The sequence below is a fragment of the Engraulis encrasicolus genome, chromosome 15 (genome assembly GCF_034702125.1).
Source record: "Engraulis encrasicolus isolate BLACKSEA-1 chromosome 15, IST_EnEncr_1.0, whole genome shotgun sequence".
Taxonomy (NCBI): Eukaryota; Metazoa; Chordata; class Actinopteri; order Clupeiformes; family Engraulidae; genus Engraulis; species Engraulis encrasicolus.
The window spans coordinates 5321531-5342936 of NC_085871.1; the positions used below are offsets into that span (position 1 = coordinate 5321531).

At 39.7% G+C, this 21406-nt stretch overlaps 2 protein-coding genes across 2 annotated transcripts; one reads left to right on the top strand and one right to left on the bottom strand.

Annotated features, from left to right (window-relative positions):
• The first annotated feature begins 1535 nt into the window (after positions 1 to 1535).
• Positions 1536 to 9552, top strand: LOC134464399 (tetraspanin-8-like). Its single transcript, XM_063217850.1, has 9 exons — positions 1536 to 1671; positions 1903 to 1965; positions 2102 to 2206; positions 2344 to 2418; positions 2855 to 2947; positions 6358 to 6486; positions 6861 to 6905; positions 7885 to 7959; positions 8823 to 9552. The coding sequence occupies exons 1-9, from the start codon at positions 1612 to 1614 to the stop codon at positions 8958 to 8960; spliced, it is 783 nt and encodes a 260-aa protein (XP_063073920.1). The 5' UTR covers positions 1536 to 1611; the 3' UTR covers positions 8961 to 9552.
• A 2391-nt stretch (positions 9553 to 11943) lies between these two features.
• Positions 11944 to 17173, bottom strand: LOC134464400 (perlucin-like protein). The gene is made up of 6 exons (XM_063217851.1): positions 16952 to 17173; positions 14530 to 14646; positions 14211 to 14246; positions 13278 to 13435; positions 13077 to 13192; positions 11944 to 12345 (listed from the first exon to the last, which is right to left on the bottom strand). Exons 1-6 carry the CDS (start codon positions 17085 to 17087, stop codon positions 12180 to 12182), a joined length of 729 nt encoding a protein of 242 aa, XP_063073921.1. The 5' UTR covers positions 17088 to 17173; the 3' UTR covers positions 11944 to 12179.
• Between the last annotated feature and the right edge of the window lie 4233 nt (positions 17174 to 21406).

A 21406-nucleotide genomic window follows, 5' to 3' on the forward strand; every position in this document is an offset into this window, starting at 1 on the left:
ATGTTATTAAATAAGAACAACATTCTATTTGTTCACTTGTTGTAATATAATTTAGCAGGGAAATGACAACTGAGCATGTCATGAACATCTATGCTATCAGGCCTATCTTGAGCAAGTCAACAATAACTTCCTGTTTTCCTGTTTCACACGAGTTGTAGTGCAATATTTCCTATAATTACACATTATGCATACATTCATTTTCTGCAATTTGCAAGCCCACTAAATGACAAACATGCCTGAAAATAGCCGTATTGAAACCTAACCCCCTCCACTAACACAATGCTGTAACTGCAATGTGTTTGACAGCTTCCTGGTTTTTTGTGTCCCTGGCGGCACCTGAATGATGAAAAGTTGTGTGGTATTGCCAACTGCTGGTCATTTGTGGAACTGCATGACCTTCATTTTGTCAGCAATTAACTTTGTCAGAGAAGTAGTACAAGATTTACCAACAGCAAAGCCGATTGGGCGGTGGGGTTTGTGCAAAGGTCCATTGTCCCGGGCCCAGGAGGAGAGAGGCCCAGGATGGGGTCTGCATTACATTGTATACATTGGGTGGGGTGTGTGTGTGTGTGGGGGGGGGGGGGAGGGACACACGACTGATTCTGCTCTAATAAGGGAGGAGATGAAAAACTTACAGGAAGTCTGGCATGAGGAATTGCTACAAAGATGGTAGATATCACAAGATACGTCGCCACAACAGCAGCATGACAGCACTTAAGTTAATACAGTATATTATAATAAGTAGCTTAATACATATAGGCCTATGATAAGTTAATACAGTATATTACTTAGGCCTAATAATAATAATATTGGTAAATCATTTCTGTATCACTTTATTTTAATGGTTCACTATTACAGTGGATCTACCATATTACTGTAGGTAGGCAGTGTAATAACCAGTGTAACAATAATTAATACCATGAAATACCAGTGTAACACCATGCACCAATTTTGTACTTACATCTGGGTTAGGCTTATATGGTATTACACTGGTATTACATGGCATTAAATATTGTTACACTTCACTGTACCTACCGTAATGTGGTAGATCCACTCTAATAGTGAACATTAAAACAAAGTGTTACCATAATTTCATAGGCTAATAATAACAGTTATACAATAGCCAGCATATTAGAATTAGAAGAAGAATAGAAAGAAAGACCCATCAGGAGGACAGGAGCAGGAAATGTAAAAATATCATGTGTTGGCTCAAGAATCAAGGCTTTCTTATTTTCATGAGCCATGGACATTCTTGGGCACGTAGTTAAGGAGTCAAGCTTGTACAGTACTGTCTGCAAGTTGCCAGTTCAATTCCAACATTGCCAGGTAGGCATACAAAATTCGGCAATTAAGAGAAACATGATAGAAAATCATTTGTTTTTAAAGACTATGTGATAGGCATGCATATGATGTTTCTATTGTGATTACCAAATGCGCATAGGCCTTCTCTAGAAATTACTTTCGCAGTGAATGGGGCGTGCACTGGACGATGGCCTTTCCCATCATTGGCTGACTGTTGCAACTCCCTGTGTGGTGAATTTCCGTATTTACTATGATGTATAAAGTTTGCTGTTGATGTGAGGAAAAGGAAAGGAAGACAAACTCTCCAAAATGGCGAAAGCGACTACTGTGCTGAGGAACCTTTTCGTCGCATTTAATGTGCTGTTTATGGTAATTACTAATGGTTTATGTGTCCTTAACTATGTTTGTGAGTGTACCATATTGTACGAATGATCTAAGTTCTACATAGGCCTACAAGTATTTGCTCGCGCTGTGTAGGTCCATCTCCCGATATCGCATCTTCCGCGTTCCACTCCGACAGCTGGTTGTCAGTCTAACTTCTGACAAGCTAGAAGCTAATAAGTTTGTTTTGTTTGTTTTTTCACTCTCGGCATGTTTCAGATTACTGGAGCTGTCCTGATTGTATTGGCTGTGGTACTTGATTTCGCCTACAGTGCCGACAGGGTAAGTAAAGTGGAGAAGTTGTCTGTGCGCTATTGTTGGCCGGGCTGGCTGTTGAAATGGTTCATCATCACAAGACCATTAAATAAACAAAATAAGTCTGCATTGCTGTTGGCTCACTGCCTTTTGTCTGGTGCAGTACACTGGACTCATCGCCCTTTACGTTGTCGGCGGTATCACCTTCTTCACTGCATTTCTTGGAGTCCAGGGTGCTGCGAGAAGTATGAAATGGCTTCTTGTCATAGTAAGTGTCTCTAAATCTATAACAATGGGCTGCTAGCTGGATTGTGTTAGTGTGCATGTTGCAAAAGTTTTCTTTCGTTTTCAGCATGACCAGTGTGTGTTTGAGTTGTTTTAACCGCTTGTGGCGCCCGTTTGCAGTTTGCAGTTCTGATGTGCGTGGACTGCCTCGCCCTGTTGCGCGTGGCGGTGCCTCTTGCTGTTCTGCAACCACGGGTAGGCATGGATTGGACTTTACAGCACCATCCTCAAGCATATAATATAATATAATATGATATAATATAATATAATATAATATAATATAATATAATATAATATTTAGGCCTGGATCAAAAATATATATTATTAATAATAGTAGGCCTAATATACAATAATGGAAGAAACGGATAAAAAGAAATATAACATATAAATATTAGTAATGATTAATAAAATAAATAAAAATAACATTATTAATAAATTATGTTTTGTGTGGCGCTTTTCATGATGCTCAAAGATGCTTTACTAGAAAATACATGCACACACAAATAGGTGTTTTGTATCTAACCGACTTGTCTTTTTGCTCTGTCACTGTTGTATCTGACTGAGTAACTGTGGTAAATGTGGTAAAAAGCCAAAAGTATATTAATCTACCATTCCCTTCTCCATTTCCAAGGTGGGGTTGCTGAAGGAAGAGATGGAGAGCATTGTGCCGTTGGATAAAAAATCGGAGGACATCCAGAATGTCATGAATGAAATCCAGAGCCAGGTAAAGAACACATTTAAAAAGCCCCTTTGTAAGATTTGCATTCCCACCTACAACCTTTCCAGGACCAGGAAGTGGTAATAAGGTGAACACATCAGCTGACTATGGTTATTTTGTCATAGTGACTTGGGAAAAATATACATTTTCTATGACCATGACTTGGGTTAAGTGGTTAATGTCATTTGAATGTGGAGGTCGGACATCCAGTGTAGTATGCACATAGTACGAATGTGAAATTGAATGGGAAAATATTTTAAAAATGTCTGAATAGACAGTACATTTAATAAAGAACACCCCAAAAAAATCAACACTTGAAAAAGGTAACAATTGCAGATTGAATTCAGGAAATAAAATACTAACATTTTTACACAGTGCACCTGGAGAAATTCTGATGAGCGGGAATTATATAAGCCCCTAACAGTGTTAAAACTCAACTGTGACAAAGTCAACCCAATCTTTTTACATCAGTATGTGGAAATACTGTGTCAACCTTAGTGGGAGACATGTCTGGTGAAGTTGAGAGGGTTTTTTTCCTTTACTTTGTATTGAAGCATTCCTCTGGCCAGAGATAAGGCAGCCGGCATAACATTCTAAGACGGTGGTTCTGAACCTTGTTTGAATTAACATGGCCTTGACTCATCATAACCCTTTCAACACTCCCTGGACCTCCTCATAAGACTGCCAATGCCCACCTTAGTGTTAGAAAATAAAATGAACTGTTGCCCAACATTTGCAACTGAGCACCTTGTGCGTGCGTGCGTGCGCGCACATGTGTGTGTGTGCGTACGTTTACTCTTGATGATACAGAGACAGTTGTAAGAGAATTGTATCTCTGTGCGTAGTCAAAACAAGCAGCCATTTCCTTCAACTGGTGTGCGTGTTTGTGTGTGTGTGTGTGTGTGTGTGTGTGTGTGTGTGTGTGTGTGTGTGTGTGTGTGTGTGTGTGCGTGTTTGTGTGTGTGTGTGTGCGTGGGTCTGGCTGTGTGGGGGGGTGTTTTTATTTGTGCGTGTGTTGGTGTTTACTTTACCCTATCTCCTTGCAGTGCTATAGAGACAGTTGTAGAATATATATTTAAAGGCCCCATTTACTTGTGATGTTATAGAGACAGTTGGCAACAGCATGCAATTACAGCTACACAACAACACTTAGTACTTAGACACAACAATCAGGGCACAAGACTGCTGGTAACACTTTATAATAATCTCTGCTTAATATTAAAGACTTAGTAAATAATTAACTAATTATGAACAAAACATTAACAAATGTTTTTATTATTAACTAAGTTTTATTAATGCTTTATCAAATATCTACAAATAATTTGTTCAAGATTTTACATACCTAATAACAGAGTATTTTAGTCATTTACAAGCAATTTGTAAATGTTTGATAAATATAAAATATTAACATAATTCCTAGTCATTTACAAACATTTGCTAACATTTCTTAGTTATTTACAAACATTCGTTAATGTTTTGTTCATCAGTAGTTAATTATTTACTAAGAGTCAATAATGCTTTATAAGCAGACATTATTATAAAGTGTTACCAGACTGCTCTCTAAGGGCAAGGCCATTTCCTTTTTGTCCTCGCTCTGTAACCATGAATTGTGCAGCCTTTGTGCTTTAGTATTCTAAATTTAGTATTTAGTATTCTGACTACAATTTCAATTATATTCTGTGTAGAGAGAGAGAGGGGTAAAGTTGCGTCTGTGAGTTAGATGTAAGTGGGACATCAACCCGACACGTTTCGGTCGCGTGCGGGGCTAAGGTCGCACGCGACCGAAACGCGTGGGCTTGACGCCCCACTTAGAAAAATAAAGGACTTTTAACTTTACTTCGAAGTACCTCGGACACTCTCTCTGTTCTCTTCAATTCTATTCTATTTAAATTCCATTCCAATAGGTAGTTAATTTAACTGATGTTAAAGCTATAGTATTATGATGGTTACTTTCTTGTATTCTACCTCAGAAATGAACATTTACCGTACAGACTTGCAATACATACAAACTGCATACAATACATACAACTTCACTGCAAAAGTGAACGTAGAGAAATAATTACACTCAAAAGTGCAAAGTAAAGACATGTCTCTTTAAATGTTTCCGTCGCCTACAGCTGTATCTTGCTGTGGCAGTAGGGCTGGGTGATGGGACAATAAACAGTCTATATAGAGCTCTAAGTTCATATACATAACTGTAAAAAGAAGATTGAAGAAACTTGTTTTGCGACACAACACAATAAAGACAAAATAAAAAGAATAACTGAAAACTTGCGTAATTGTACTATGTCATGATGCGTATAATTTTTCTTAATTGCGATATAAGTTGGTTAGTGAGTTAGAACTTTATTTGTCCTCATGGGGCAATTGTATTTGCAGCACTAGACATACTGTATGACACAGACAGGCATATCTAACAGTTAAAGGAAATGTCAGTTTTCTTGCGAAAGATGTGTATCCATTTTGTGCCGATGACAACTGAAGTGGAAAGTCCCAAAACATTCTGTAACCACACAGACATGCCTTATCAGTCAAACCAACACAGGGGACAGTCAACTCTAGCTGTAGCAGTTCTGAAATCATGAGGTTGAAAGACAAACTTGTGATTTTGAAAAGTTCACAGTATCATGTTGCATGATAAAAAATATTGATTTCCATTTATCCAAATTACTCAAAATGAATAAAAAGAACATTGACATTGTTAGTCCAAGTGAAAGAAATGTATTTGCCTTTTTTGTAGGAACCATAAAATACCAAATTAAGAACAACAGATAAAACCAGATAGCAAAACAAGGCTGTGGCCCTGACACTCAAATACTCTCGCCATCTCAGACTCTCTGGTTGTCTAATGCATTGAAGTAAAATGGGGTCAACTGAAATAGTGGCGAAAAAGATAAGTGATTAATATTTTCAACCATTGTAATTAATATCATGATTAAAACACCACATACAATCTACAAGTAGGTCATTGCAAAAGAGATGAGACATAAACCTATCTATCTATCTATCTATCTATCTATCTATCTATCTATCTATCTATCTATCTATCCATCCATCCATCCATCCATCCATCCATCCATCCATCCATCCATCCATCCATCCATCCATCCATCCATCCATCCATCCATCTATCTATCTATCTATCTATCTATCTATCTATCTATCTATCTATCTATCTATCTATCGCAGAAATAATTATAATCTGTAGAATTATAATCTGTAGCAAAACACCTTGCCTTATATTCATTTGTATATTTGTTTAGTATGCACACTGTTATACCCTGTTTCTTCTGTGTCTCACACTGTCCCCTTTCTCCAGAGAAACTCTGGGCCGGCAATGCCATTCTGATAAGGAGGCCACAGGGAGGCATCCTCTCACCATCTGTGTATCTATCTCTCTATCTATCTGTCTACAGTTGCAGTGTTGTGGTCTTGTCAATGGCTACACTGACTGGAGTGGCCGGGTGCCTGCGTCTTGTGACTGCACCGGCGAGGAGCTAAGCTTCAAGGTCTGCACTCCTCTGCCTCCTCCAGGCGTGCATGGGGTGAGCCACCTATTTGTTTTATTCATTTAGTTATTTATTTCATGTGAAAATGTCTGAAAAGACTGTGCTAAAGCATAATGAAAATAGTGATTTAGTTATTTTAAAACTGGGTCTTGGTCATTGTTTTTCGTTTTTGATCAAAGATGAACTTATTTCATCCGTTCCCTGTGTATATGCAGTATACGTTTGTATCCAAAAACTATAGAGTTTTTCCACTCCACTAGTCTAAACTTACCTGTGGGGTAGTGGCCACCCAATCAGGGCAACCAATGGACATTGGAAGTGCCGGTTCAGACAGTTGATTGGTTTTGCCAATATTGTTTTGAAGTTATGTAGTGCTGCTTTAAATGTTCTTTCCCCTTCCATTCCCCTAGAACTGGCCTTTCTACAGGAAACAACCTAGGATGGTGCGCATTGAGGTAAGACAACCTTACAGCCAGGGTTGGATTAGCGCGCAGGCTAAATGTGGCTGCTGCCTAGGGGCCCCCACCTGCCAGGACAACAACCTGTAGCCTAGGGCCCCAGAGCCATCTGCTTACAGCTTGCTGTAAAAGCATTTGAACTGCACAAAGATGAACTTTATTTTTCCACAAATGAGTAAAAGTGATCTTTCACTACATGCAGTAACTTCATAAATGTTCTGATGATAACCTTTTCACACAGCCTGTGGCTACAAAAAGTTACATGTAAAAGGATGTTTCCATAACAACAGCTGACAAAGTGTCGGACGTTGAAGGCAGTATAAAGAAGAAGTGTGCATGAGTATCTATCCATCTCATCACCATGCCCACAAACCACAACTATTTTTAGAGTTCTCTGCTACCAAATACGCTCTTTGCTGCTACCACAGGATATCCGGTCTGCTAGTTCAGGCAAACAAAACAAATATGTTATATATCGCAAGGCCATTTTTCACTTCATTTTAAGACTCTAGAGGTCTACACTGTAGAAACATTATGGCTATCACATACAAGTCAGGGCTTGGCGTTCTTTTTTGCTCACCGACCACTTTGGCTAGTGGTTTTCCCAAGTCACTACCCATTTAGTCTTTCTGCCAGAGTTGTCCGTTTTTTTTCTTTAGAATATTCTTGCATTTTAATATAAGCAATTCACCAAATAATGAACTGTCAAAGTGGCTAGTGAGACTGAAATTGCTGAAATTGCTAAGTTTTACCAGCATTTGGCAGGTGGCAGTGTCAAGCCCTGATACAAGTGTACAAATGTGCCACAAACTGATTTAGTTATTCAAATAGGTTTGTCCAAATTAGCAGAGCAGGAGAGGGCCTTCTCAAATGAATGTAATTAAACCATATCGTATGTGTATTTTGTTCATTCATATGTATATTATCCATATTTGGTCACACTGACAAGCGTTTATTACTTTCCCCATGTTTCCAGCCCTGTGGTCAAAAGATTGTCAACAATTTCCTCGGTGTGCTGCTTGGAATACTCTTTGGATTTTCTGCACTGGCTGTAAGTATTGACCAGTTGTTAATCGAGACCTTTACTGCACTTGTGGATCATTTTCATCAAATGTCCCTTTCCCCTTTTCCCTTTTCAAATATAATACGGTAGTTAAATCCTTAATTAGACTCCATGCAAATTACACTTGTTTATTAGACATTCAGTGTGTTTTGAAATCGTGATAATACAGTATGTGGTGTGTGTGTGTGTGTGTGTGTGTGTGTGTGTGTGGGTGTGTGGGTGTGGGTGTGTGTGTGCGTGCGTATGTACGTGTGTGTGTGTGTGTGTGTGTGTGTGTGTGTGTGAGAGAGAGAGAGAGAGAGAGAGAGAGAGAGAGAGAGAGAGAGAGAGAGAGAGAGAGAGAGAGAGAGAGAGAGAGAGAGAGAGAGAGAATGCAGGTGAGATGAAGTCAGTGTCTGTATCTCTATGTATGTTTACATTGTGAGTGATGGCTGCCTGTGTCCTGAGATGGTTAGCAACACTTTCTATACCCGCCACTCACTGTCCAGGAAGCTGTTTACACTACACGGATATTTTTGACAACACATTGGATTTGGCCTTTCGTTTACATATAAACTGAGTTTTAGAATGTGCATTTCAGAACACAAAATATCCCATTCAGGGGGCTAAAACACAAAACCTGTCACAATGAAGTTTTTATTTTTATCCACATGCCGTCTTTATACATAAACTGATAAAAAATGTAATTGTCTGCATATGTGTATCCACCACCTAAGCTATACCATCTTTGTGTGTGTGTGTGTGTGTGTGTGTGTGTGTGTGTGTGTGTGTGTGTGTGTGTGTGTGTGTGTGTGTGTGTGTGTGTGTGTGTGTGTGTGTGTGTGTGTGTGTGTGTGTGTGTGTGTGTGTAGCTCCTCGGCATGGTGATGTCTGGCTGTCTGATAGCCCAGCTGAACAATGCAAAGGCCGTCACCAAGCAAGAGCCATCCAAGATCTTCAGCATTTCAGCCCACCCACCCAAATACAGCAAGCTGTACGAGTACGAATAGATAGGCTTCCCCTTTACAGACATTCGCGCTGTGAGGAGGGACAAGATGGCAATCACGTGAGCGCATTTTTTTGAGTGTCAGCAGTCTTGTGAATATGACATTCAAAGTAAAGCACGTTAATTGGGAAATTGCTTTATATTTTGCTTTTTTATATCTTCGATTTCGTGTAAAAATGACACTTTTACTTAACAGCCTATGGTAATTTTTACCTTGCACTATCTTGTCTATTTTTTTTTAAGTCAGACAGACCTAGCTCTAACAGTAATTTACAATTCAGAATTTGTTACAATCTTAGTGGATGTTTTATTTTGTGCAATAATTGTGTGTTTGTCTTTTACTGTGGGGAAGGTGATGATTAGTAACCTGGTTCTCACGCAGATGGATGTTTCTCATCTCACGAAGTTGAGCGAAAATGCATGAGGGTCTACGTGAGAACCAGGCTAGATTATTAGCAGTCCGCTATTATGGCGTTGAGTGCTTTGTCAGTTTTGCAGTACACTGGATATCAAAGAAATGGCCTCCGTGGAGGATTTGTAAAAAATTGCATTGCATTTCTAAAGTAAATCAATAAAGGATTTCTACTTTTACGAAATGTCACATGTCTTGGTGGTCTTAAAATATTCAAAGGGTTATTGAACTTGCTATGTTTTATTGAGATGGTAATAATGTGGCTATGGTGTCTGTATATATTGAGAGGGAGAGAGAGAGTAAGAGGGAGAATGTGGATGTGTCTACTGGTTCACTTTCCGATGAATCACATAGTGGCTGCAATACAAAAACACATATGCAATTGTTTTTCAATACATTTTTGTTTGTTTCATATTTATAGACTACCTAACACTGAAAGGTGTTCCGTGCTTACCTGCAGGGCAGCTGACCATTTTGGTTGGGCCCAGGACAAAGTCATCTGAAAGCCCCCAGCCCCACCCTTCCCCACTTATCAGTGTGTGCTGATGCTTGCCCAAAGGCAGAGGGGGCAAACCTTTTTCATTCGAGGGGCGACTTTTATTTTATAAAATGTTAGTCCTCCAAGCTCCATACTATGAACACAAACCCTCTGCACTTCAGACCTAGTAGTTTGAAGGCAGCCAACTTTACAACAAACCCCACCTTCGCTGGGTTCACTGAAAATATAACTTAATGTAATTAAATGTAATTTCTAAAGTTTCTTAACAATACATGGCATATTTAATGTGAAACTGCATAACGTTGAAGTTATGTTGGGGTGCCGGATAAGACGGCCTCCAGCCCTGCCCTAAGAGGAATGACAAATACATTTACCCAAAACAGGACATTAGTGGTAGCAAAAATGGTAGGTGAACTAACACACCGGAAGTTAGTGGTTGACAAAAAAAATACTTCCTGTATCTAAGGCTTCCTTTCCAGTTAGTTTGTGAACACAGGTCCATTTTGACATCTCATAACAATGTGAAATATGTGTGTGGGATTTATTCATGCATCCTTTTTTATAGCATGCCCATTATGGTTAAGTTTAAATTCTTTCTTTCTGTATTTCTTTCTTTCTTTCTTTCTTTCTTTCTTTCTTTATTATCTGTAGGCCTACATACATTATATGATGACGCAACCCTCTCTCGGCTTTTCTCTTTACAGCGTAATAGTGCCCTCTAGTGGTATCTCCAAATTAATGGCGGCTAAACTTTTGTAAAACGTACAGTACAGGTCAGGTTATGTACAGTAGGTATATTAAATGTAATGAATAAAACATAAACGGGTCATTAATATTGATCCTACTCACGCAAAAATGACATTGATCATGAAACTCATTACTTTACTGTTCTATTTGGATATTTGACATAACAATAATGAAAAACTGACTTGAGATTTCAATTTTCCATTTTTTGACTTCTCTGCATTTTTCAGACTTCTGTTTCTTTTTTTTTCTTTACTTCACACCTCTGGGAACTTTTGAACTTGTTCTGGTGCTGGAAAAGAGAAACCAACCAACTGGGTCAATCACTCAGAGTTGGCCTAAGGGGTCTTACACACCAGGGCGGTAAAGCGTCACGGAACGGCCGCACGTTTTTTACCGTCATCGGTGAAAATACATTGAAACATATCTGTCCTTACACACCAACCGGCAGTAGTCGGGCGTCACCGCGTTCGTCCCGCGACCGTTCCGTTCCGCCTTGGTATGGGCCAAAACATACCAAGGCGGAACGGAACGGTCCCGGGACGGACGCGGTCTTTCTGCTTAGTTTTGGCCGGCGTGTTTTTCTCTGCCTTTCACACTGACAGCCTCGGCGTGCGCGGCCAGTCCTATTCAAAACCCTCCCCACAGCCAAAGCTAGCATGCTACTTTGCCATTCATTTGAATGAGACACTGCCGGTCGCCGGCGTGAAAAATACGCTTGAGTTCTATCTTCCAAATGCAGTGTGGCTCGGAGCCGGCTCCCGCGCCGCTGACACTTGACTACCGCCGGTTGGTGTGTAAGGACAGATATGTTTCAATGTATTTTCACCGATGCCGGTAAAAAGCGCGGCTGTTCCACGACGCTTTACCGCCCTGGTGTGTAAGACCCCTATGTTTTGGCCCTAACAGACTTAACTGGACAGAGCACTGCCAGCAGGGGCGCTGCCAGAAATGCTGGGCCCCATGAAAGATTTGAATTTTGGGCCCCTTAAGGGCCCCTCTCAGTGCTTGGGCCCTCTTAAGGGCCCCTATCAGTGCTTGGGCCCTTAGAATCTGTACCACCTTTCCTCCCCTAGCGGCCCCCATGACTGCCAGAGTTGGCAAAATCCATGAAAATGCCGCAGACTTTATGTCCCATTATGTCCGTGTTCAGTTCACAGACTTCTGTAAGTTCCATGTTGGTTACCATTTAGGCATTTGACGAAGATGGAAATTCTTTGCTGACTATTGCACGATACTACCGCTCTCCGCCGGCGATATTGTCATAGAGGCTAGGCCTACATACTGTAGGCCTATACTCTTAAGATCATTGTAAAGGGGGTGGTTTATGACTTTTAAATGTATGTAGTTTCCAAAGTGTAATGCGACATCACTTTGATACCATTGACATATACAGTACAGGATGCATGTCATTGTTAAGTAGGTGGTTCATTATTTTATTAGGGCCTATGTAGCCGTACATTCAGGTCTAACCACTGCTGACAACGCGGGTCACACACAATTGTCTTGGATTTTTTGTCACTTTCAGTGACTCTTAGTATCATAACAAAAAAATATTAACCTACACTCTACCTTGACCTGGCTTCGCATATTATCTTGTTCAGTTGAGCACAATACTGATCAAACCAGTGGAGTTCTGTTTTCTCCACATATCTCATTATAGCACAATCCTCTCCATCCACGTATATGTTGTTGATGCCACCAGAGTTGTTTGGTTGTCCACGGTGCCAGAACCTGACAAAAGATATACATAGGGCAGGGATGTCAAATGTGTATTAAAGTTGGCCCACATACCATTAATATGTAGGCCTATCACTTCCACATGAAATTTGGTGTGCCATGGGAATATAGATGGGCAGAGGCCAATGCACCATCTCCCACTCATACAACATGTTTGTGAGTGTTTGTGTAATGTGCCTTTGAGTATTAAGTGCCTGCATGCACAATTTTAAAACCGGTTTTAAAAGATACTGTACATATTGAGTTCGGCCTGCGACTTAATCCAGATTTTAATTTTGGCCCCCTGTGAATTTGAGCTAACATCGCGGATGTAGGGTGATAAAACTTGCCAACTAATAGGCCTAGAGAAGCTGCCTGGTTTGTGCCATCTCACACAGAGGAATGGAAGAGCCACTGTGTACCATAGTGGGTACTGTGACTAGTATACAGCACCACAGATCTGTATACTAGGAAGACTAGATACGTCATCCGCGTTCCCATCAATGAAAGTCGAACGTGCGCGCATGGCGGCCATGTTATTCCAGCCTGCTGGCTCTATTGCAGTAAGTTTTTAGCGATACATACTCTTCAGAGGACTGTAACTCCCTCAAATTTCCACCGATTTTCGAAAAGTTTGGTTTGTTATACAGTTTAAAAAAATCCAAACGGAAGTATATACTGAAGGTATAACAATATTGTACTCTATGTGTCCCTTCATTTACCACAGTCAAATAATCAAAACTTACGTGATGTTTTTGAGGTCAGAGTTGTCCACCCATTTCCAATGGCCCTCTCTCTCAGAGTCTGTCAATCCTATCCAGAAGTCATCCAAGGTTACTTTACATTTCTCTGTGATGTACATCTACAAGACAGTTGAGAAAATGTTAAGTCGGTTTAAATCTGCAGTAATCAAACGTAATCAAACTGGTCTTCATTCCCCCCCCTACCTGTTCCTCTCGACTCTCTATGATGACCAGCTGTCCACCCATAGATACACACTTGTCTCTGCCGGCAGTCCAGTCGAATGTGTCATGAGAGAAGTGGTAGCATTTCCCTCCATAACTCTCCCAGTCCAGAGAGCATCGCTCAGCAGAGGGGCCTAGAACTACAGAGAAGAGAAATGTGTAGTTAGAGAAGTGTGACGGAGCAAAATAGGAGGAGAGTTGGCCCGCTTGGATGTGAGAAAGATCATGAGAGAACATAACTTGGAAGATAAGACATAGAACATAGAGCTGTGGGAACGTAGAGAAAACACTTTTGTGGGCCAATCACGGAAATTACTTCTGCAGCACCATCACACATATCTAGACCTACTGGCAGTCCAGCTCAATGCATCATAAGAGAAAGAAGCAGCACTTGCTATTGAAATACTCCCAGTCGTAGGGGGGCGCTGTGGCGCAGCGCACTAAGCCCCCCGCATTTGGGCTTGCATGCCCATGGGGACCCCGGTTCGAGTACGACCGAGGATGTGGATCCACGTTCTTTGCCATATCTCTCTCCAGATCATTTCCCGTCTCCTCTCACACTATCCTGTCATACTAAAGGCCCAAAAAGCCCCCAAACATACTTTAAAAAATACTCCCAGCCGCATAGGCACTGACCCGTGGACAAGATTGAAAAGGGATTAGACTGTAGATCACAGTGTTGCAGGTTCAATCCACACCTTCAGCAATCCCATCCTCCTTCCATGACTGAAGTGCCCTAAACCTAACCTCACACTGCTCAAGGGACTGTAACATTTGTGAGTCACTTTGATTGAAAGCATCAGCTAAGTCTAACGTAATGTAATAATTAAAATAATTATACTGTATACTAATTATGATTAATTTTACTAATTTTATGTTAATAGGTCTACTCGGTTATTGTAGGCTAGTACTCACCAGCATTGCTTCGTTCCTCTGAGGTTTTCATGCCATCTGTAGAAATACAGTCATAATGAAAGTTACTGTCATGCTACAGAAAAACCCACAACAACCACTTCCAGTAGCATAGGCCTACCCGTATGTGGGCTACTCACTAATAACAAAGGCTGCGACCCAACAAGGCTCCTGTTCCAGTTATTGTTAGAAACAGTAACGGGAGCCCTGGTGTCGCTGACTTTATTTTTGCTTTTTTTTTCAGTTTACCATACATAGTCCAACACCCAGTACATTTAGGTGGATGTCCACGTTTTTTTCTTAGTTCTACTACACTACTCACAAAGCACAGCCAGGGCAGTGACTCCACACAGCAGCACCACACACAGGGAGAGCAGCAGTAGCAGCACACCTGTCCTGGTGCAGCAAGGACCCAGACCCTGAGCCTCCACCTCGCCACCTGTGGAGTGGAGATTAAAGGAACCTGGTTTACCTGATCCAGGGAAACCTTTTAATTTAAATTTTAACTTTATCTATCTATCTATCTATCTATCTATCTATCTATCTATCTATCTATCTATCTATCTATCTATCTATCTATCTATCTATCTATCTATCTATCTATCTATCTATCTATCTCTCTTTCTACGTGTATCTATCTAGTCCTATATTTTTTTATTTATTATGTAGGCGGGTCATTCTACAGAAAAGGTGTAAATGCTGTCACTGACATTGGTAGATACCAATACAGTCTGATAATCACATACTTTACATATGTTCAATTAATAGAGACTGTTTTTGTAATGTAAAAGTCAACTCTATTGGTCTACTTATTAATATTTCATTTTTTATCAACTTTAGAAAAAGGATACCCGTGGAAACGCTGTGTCACTAATATGATACATGAAAGTGTATTGTGTATTTTTTTTTATTTCATTTTTCAATGAAATTAACCTCATTTACATTTTCATTAACATTACATGGAATGACTACAGCATATACATATTTAAGAAATGGTTTCATATTATTTATAATATTAAATAAATATCTGTCACTCAAAATTACGTCATTGGTGTTACTTCTAGACAAAAATACTGTTATTTTGAAAATTAAATTGGCTCTTGGGTGTTCCCTCTGGGCAAGAGGTCATTTGAGGAGGTGTAGTGGTCAAAGACATCATACAAGTCAGATATCTGTCTTCATTTCTTCAAAAATGTTATGATTTCTTGAAGAATTGTACATGAAGCTACGAAGCCTGTCATTGGTGTTACTCAATTTAAAGCCACAGAGGTGAGCCAATTCAAATAAAACTTGAATACATCAAATAAGTAAAGGATTTTGGTATCACTGAAAGCATATTGTCTCCCACAGCTTCAGCCAGTTTGTTTTAACTGTAGTTTCCCCCTAAAAAAGTAATTGGTGTTACTGTAATTTGTGGTCATTGGTGTTACTTTTCTACCTAAAATGACCCATGACACCAATTACATTCATATATAAAAGCTACACCAAATACATCAGAAATAAGGGAATTGGAGTAGGGAAACCAGTTTATGAAATCAGTTTATGAAATGAAATGCTAATAATATGAGTTTATGAATGAGTTTAAGAAATTAAAAGAGGTCATTTCCAAAATAAATTGGCATCTTTGCAGCCGTTTGACGTTTTGTGTCATTGGTGTTATGGCACGTCACTGGTGTTACTTTTCACCTCTTTTTGACCTGATTCACTTGAATTATTGTTATATTCATCAATATTTTCTTTTTCATCATTGATGTATTCAGTAGCTCATATTTTGACGTTACTGTTCAAGAACTTACTTGAATACTATTCCAATCCTTTTTGTTTAAAAACTAAAACATTGATGGCGAAAGTCACATAGATTGACATGATGTTGACTATTTACATTTTTTAATGAAGTTGTAAATGTTTAATCAGATATTTCTCTTGGTTTTATGGTTCCATGTATCTGATTTTAGTGGAATAGCAAGTTTAAGTTTTAAAATATTTTTTTTTTACAAATATGTACTGTGTTTATTGTAGGTAACACCAATGACGAAAAAACAACAGATGCATTCTTTAATGAAATATATATATAAAATAAAAATACATTAAGGTGGCCCTGGTGTGGATTAACCAATTAAGAAGTTATATATTGATATTTAAGAAGTTTTAAGTGCATTTAAAGGAATACATATCAGTGGAAATATGTTTCCCAGATTCAACCTTTTCTGTAGAATGACCCAGGAATGACCTAGCCTGGAAACTCCCATACGGCCTTTAGTTCTACACAATCGTTTCGATCTGAATCTCACTTGTGATTAGGTCTGGTGTTAACCAGGCAAGGAATGACCCACTGTCAAAAATGAACTCGGGATTCCTTGGAATGTTAGTAGATCTATTCAATATATTTTGTTTTGAACAAAAATGGTAACATTAACTTGAATAGAATGAAGTTAGACATGGGTTAATTTAATTACCTGAGTAACTTATATAAAGAGGATGCCCTACTTAATGTAAGAGTGATTGAATCGAAGTCAGTTTTGAGGAGCATAGGCCTACTGTTGTTTTAATTGGTAGGCCTATGCAGGTATACAGTATATAGTATGCCCACTGCATCCTCTCTCTTGCGCCCATCTGAGAATCTCAAGCACCTTTAAACCAATGACTGTGTATGTTAAGTGTGCTGCTATACAGCCCTTGTCTTCAAATACACAATAGCCAGAAGTTCTATCAATATTGTTTATATTTTAAAGTGGGTTGCTTACTTGGTACATGATGGTTGTCGTGTCTGTGGGGGACTCCAGGGCCTGGCTTCATTCGTTCTTGAGGAATTCTCCATTTCGCAGATTTTGCAGGTCGTGGGACATTTTGATAGGTTGGATCAGGGTTGGTGCCCAACATTGTGGCATTCAGGTTTCGAGACGAGAAAATTACAATGCACCACCAACATGAGAATAAAGCTAACCTGACCTGCTGAGATGAGAACCTGAAGATGGATCTCACACTTGCTACCCACAGATGAGCTTTATTTCCTGTCCTACACAAGAGGAGGGGTTTGTGAATGTGAAGAGCGAAGATGCTCCAGCCCAGGGGCGTTGCTAGACCTGTTTTACAGGGGCACGTGCCTGGGTATTGATTTACTGTGCCCCGGTATGAGTTTAACAAAAGAAAACAACAATCTTGCTATCTTGGAGTTTAGCTCAAGTTTAGCATACAGAGTAATCTACAGAATGTGAACAAAATAGTGTACATGCACTACTTGCAATAATACAATTAATTTAAAAGCTTTTTAAAATAAATAACCCAACAAAATTTTGCCTGCGCACTTTGCGGGCTAGCATTATCTCTTGGTGCCCTTCTGTGCCCCTGTATAGCATTGGGTCTGCTGACGCCCCTGCTCCAGCCACTGGCCGCTATACACTACTGAAAATCATTCCCCAGTAATACAAAGGAGGCATTAGAAGAAAAAAGGATCTTAAAATACAAAAACATTAGAGATCATCTCAACAATCCATAAAGTTGTCCACGGAGTAAAAAAGAAACATAGAAAAACATGGATTTTTTAATATTACTATTTTGTGTTCAGGCTTTTTAGCCTGGTTCACACCAGACGGTGTGTGTGTAGCTTCGGCGCTCCCTGGCGGAGTAGATCTTCACACACTACGGTCTGGTACACAGCCATAGAGCACGCTCGGTCTCCAGCCAGAAAATAGATGGAGAATTTATTGCTTCGGGGCGGCCTCATCACCAACAAATTCCTTCAAAAAGCTCCCTGGTAATCTCTAAAGAGTCAATATAGTCTATAATCTGTCCTGTGACTCCTCAATGCGAACTGACGTTGATATTGAAGCAATAAATGCAGTCTATTTTTTGGCTGGAGACGGCTGTGTACCAGACAGTAGTGTGTGTAGGTCTGCTCCGTCAGGGGGCGCTGGTGTGAACCAGGCTACAGGCTTTTATACATCGAGGCAGTCGGTTGCTATGTACATGGTATGTAAATGAGCATATATATGAGTATACCCACTTCTAAATTTCAGGGATTTCAGCATACCCACTTAAAATTGATTGATCCATTATTTTGAATGGCACAAATATATACAGTATACCCATATCAAAAAATGCTCAAATATACAGTATACCCACCACAAAAAAGTAGACTACACCACTGGGTCAGCCTCAAAATGAATGGCAGTGAATGAGAAGCCAGCGCACTGGAGGGTAAATTCTGCTTTTTTAGACATGTAATTGTCGGGATCACTTTCATTCAAAGCCAACTGCCTGCGTCATGAATCCAGAGAAACGACTATGAAGTGGCAGAACCATATCTATGCCTGAAGGACCACAAACAGTTGTAGAATCCACAGTCCCCCCACCAACACTAAGCTGTCAGACTGAGTTTTGCTGGGGGGACTGTGGATTCTATAACTGCTCGTGGTCGTTCGGACATATACAGTCAATCCGGAAAGTATTCACAGCGCTTCACTTTTTTGACATTTTATTCTTACAGCCTTATTCCAAATGCTACAAATGAGTCTCTGTTGTCAAAATCCTACACAAATTATTCCATTATGACCATGTGAAAAACAAGTTGTCTTGACAGTTTTGAAAATGTATAAAAATAAAAAAACAAAGAAATCATATTTACAAAAGTATTCACAGCCTTATACACAGCCTGCTTAATACTTTGTAGAACCACCTTTGGCAGCAACTACATTCCTTTTTTCATTTCGAAATGAAAAGAGATTAAAAGGGAGGTCATCGGTGAGTGTTTCAACCTTTCAGTACATTGAAATTGTACATTTTGAGTCTGCACCTGGCTAAAATAGATGGGTGTGAGTTTTGAATGAAATCCTATGGAGAGTATCATGATCTGCTTGTGTAGTCACAGTGAATGTTGACATGCATGCTTCTTTAGGTGTAATTCGGAATTCCAATGTTGATGGCATCCATACATCGCCAAACAATGTCAGTCCCACCACCATGCTTGACTAGCCAGATGATGCACTTTTTGTGTAAAACCCACTTGTTTACCACCACACATGCTTGACGCCATCTAAAGCAAATTTGTTTATCTTGGTCTCAAGAGAGATGAACAGACCAAGGATATGGATCACTGGAACCATGTCGTATGGTCTGATGAGACCAACATAAACAAATTTGCTTTAGATGGTGTTAAGCATGTGTACCCATTTATGGTACAGTGACAGTCCATAAGCAGACTGTAACAAAGCACCCCACAAGATACACTATATGGCATTTTGAAGCCATTTAAGCATTGCCATATATGTCTAAATGCATGCAGTATCGTACATGGTATATGCAGGTGCCTATAGTAGGACTATAAATATGTCAAATATCATATCAGAACCAAATAAAGTCAGGGGTCTACTGCAGTTACGATGCAACTTCCTGTTGTTGAGGCTGACTTTTGTGGCATTGTCTGAGAGCTATTAATAAGTTTTACATGTATGTGTGGTTTGTTTGGGCTTTACTGCTGTAAGCAACTTGTGAACTGTAATCTGGTGCCAGACAAGAAAAAAACAGAAAGAAATCTGGTGCCACACGGATGTCTATTTTCTGTAATTTATTTTTTAGTGCAGTGAGACTAACGACATGCATCTTCATCAGAGTCCTCCGCATGTCGAATTATGTCGTTAATAATACAGTACATTATGCATTATATTACATTACATTGCATTTGGCAAACTACATTACATTTTAAGGATTTAAAGAATGACCTTTAGGAGTTTTATGGCTTGTGGCCACGCTGATCTTACAGAGTTGGGTGATGTACCCATAGGACACAACAGTTTCACATATGTTGCCGAAATTCTGTGATGGGTCACAGATGTCTTTTCTTTATATCTCCTCTGCACAATGTTAAGTCTTAGAAAAGTGACAAACCTCACAGAGGTGAAATACCTTTTCCAGATACCAACTTCTGTTACTAAACAAAAAAGTGCTATTGCAAGTTGTGTACAGAAAGTGTATAGCAAATTGTGTGTGTCAGGGGCAAAACAATCCCTAACCCTCACCTGTCAGTAAAGAAATGATTTTAAAAATATATCCTTAGAGAACATAGCTTGAAGCACAAGATGGGGGAACATAAAGCTATTGGAACTAGAGAGAACACATCTGTGGGCCCATCACGGAAAGTACTTCCCTGACCTCAACCCTCCCAAAAATGGTTTAGTATCCCGTTCAAAGCAAGACAGTGCAACTCTCCTAACCCTTCACCACTCCAAATAAGTAAGATAGCCCAGAAGATAATAGAACATTTGTTACTAATGCCTACAGAGGGCTCTACTGCATGCAGAACACGGGTTTGCCAAAGACTTTGCATGACTCAGGATGTGTTTTGGCGACCCTTGCAGACAATTGAAACATGCTGCAGGTAGACAGACAGACAGACAGACAGACAGTCATTGCAATAGGGACCTACTTGGCCCAACTCCATGTGGGAGGGCAGGCAACAATGGCATCTGCAGAGAAAAGTCCATAAAAATACACAAAAGAGTGCCCTTAATTACTAGTGTAGCCCTTTCATGCAGGTGGGATCACCAGCGATCTCACAACAGTCACTGGTTGATAAAAACCTTGCCATGACATGACTGAGAGTCGTAAGTAACCAATTAAGACTTGGTTATTTTGGTGACAATAAGGTTATAACAGAGGCTCTGTGTGAAAGGGTTAATAGAAGACAATTATGTTACTGGTACTAGAACACTGAATAAAGTGACAGATAGGCTAAGGCTTCAATGATGGATGGGATACTTACACAGTATACGACACAGTGCATGGGAGTAATGGAAGCCCAGATATCCTTGATGCTTTGCTGTCAGCTGTTCTTGTTTGCTGACCTGGTGTCCCACACTTCACTCTTCAATATACCCTGTAGATTTCCATGCCACGTTTTGGCGCTAACTCACCAGTTTAATTCTAAATCACCAGAAATGAAACCCCATTGAAAATGAATGTTAAAATCAATGTTAAACGCATCATGGCCGTTATTAAGACAGAGAGAGTCCTAACCAAGTATTGAATATTGTATGTTATGTAGAAAGTACCAAATTTCAACTGATTTGATGTGCACTGATGTGAAACGAATTTTGATGAAGAAAATTGTGATTTTATTACAATATTCTAATAATGCGAATTCCCCAATTCATGGGTTTTTTGAGCTGGAAGACCAAAATATGTAAAAATAAACAATTTAATGA

What these genes read in the sequence shown, in the direction of transcription:
- LOC134464399 (XM_063217850.1), top strand. Translation starts at nt 1,612, where the DNA reads ATGGCGAAAGCGACTACTGTGCTGAGGAACCTTTTCGTCGCATTTAAT. An exon ending in TCGCCTACAGTGCCGACAGG is followed by an intron (nt 1,966 to 2,101) that starts GTAAGTAAAGTG and finishes TGTCTGGTGCAG; the next exon opens with TACACTGGACTCATCGCCCT. An exon ending in CTCCTCCAGGCGTGCATGGG is followed by an intron (nt 6,487 to 6,860) that starts GTGAGCCACCTA and finishes CCATTCCCCTAG; the next exon opens with AACTGGCCTTTCTACAGGAA.
- LOC134464400 (XM_063217851.1), bottom strand. Translation starts at nt 17,087, where the DNA reads ATGTTGGGCACCAACCCTGATCCAACCTATCAAAATGTCCCACGACCT. An exon ending in AGAGGAACGAAGCAATGCTG is followed by an intron (nt 13,436 to 14,210) that starts GTGAGTACTAGC and finishes TCTTCTCTGTAG; the next exon opens with TTCTAGGCCCCTCTGCTGAG. An exon ending in TCTGACCTCAAAAACATCAC is followed by an intron (nt 12,346 to 13,076) that starts GTAAGTTTTGAT and finishes ATCTTTTGTCAG; the next exon opens with GTTCTGGCACCGTGGACAAC.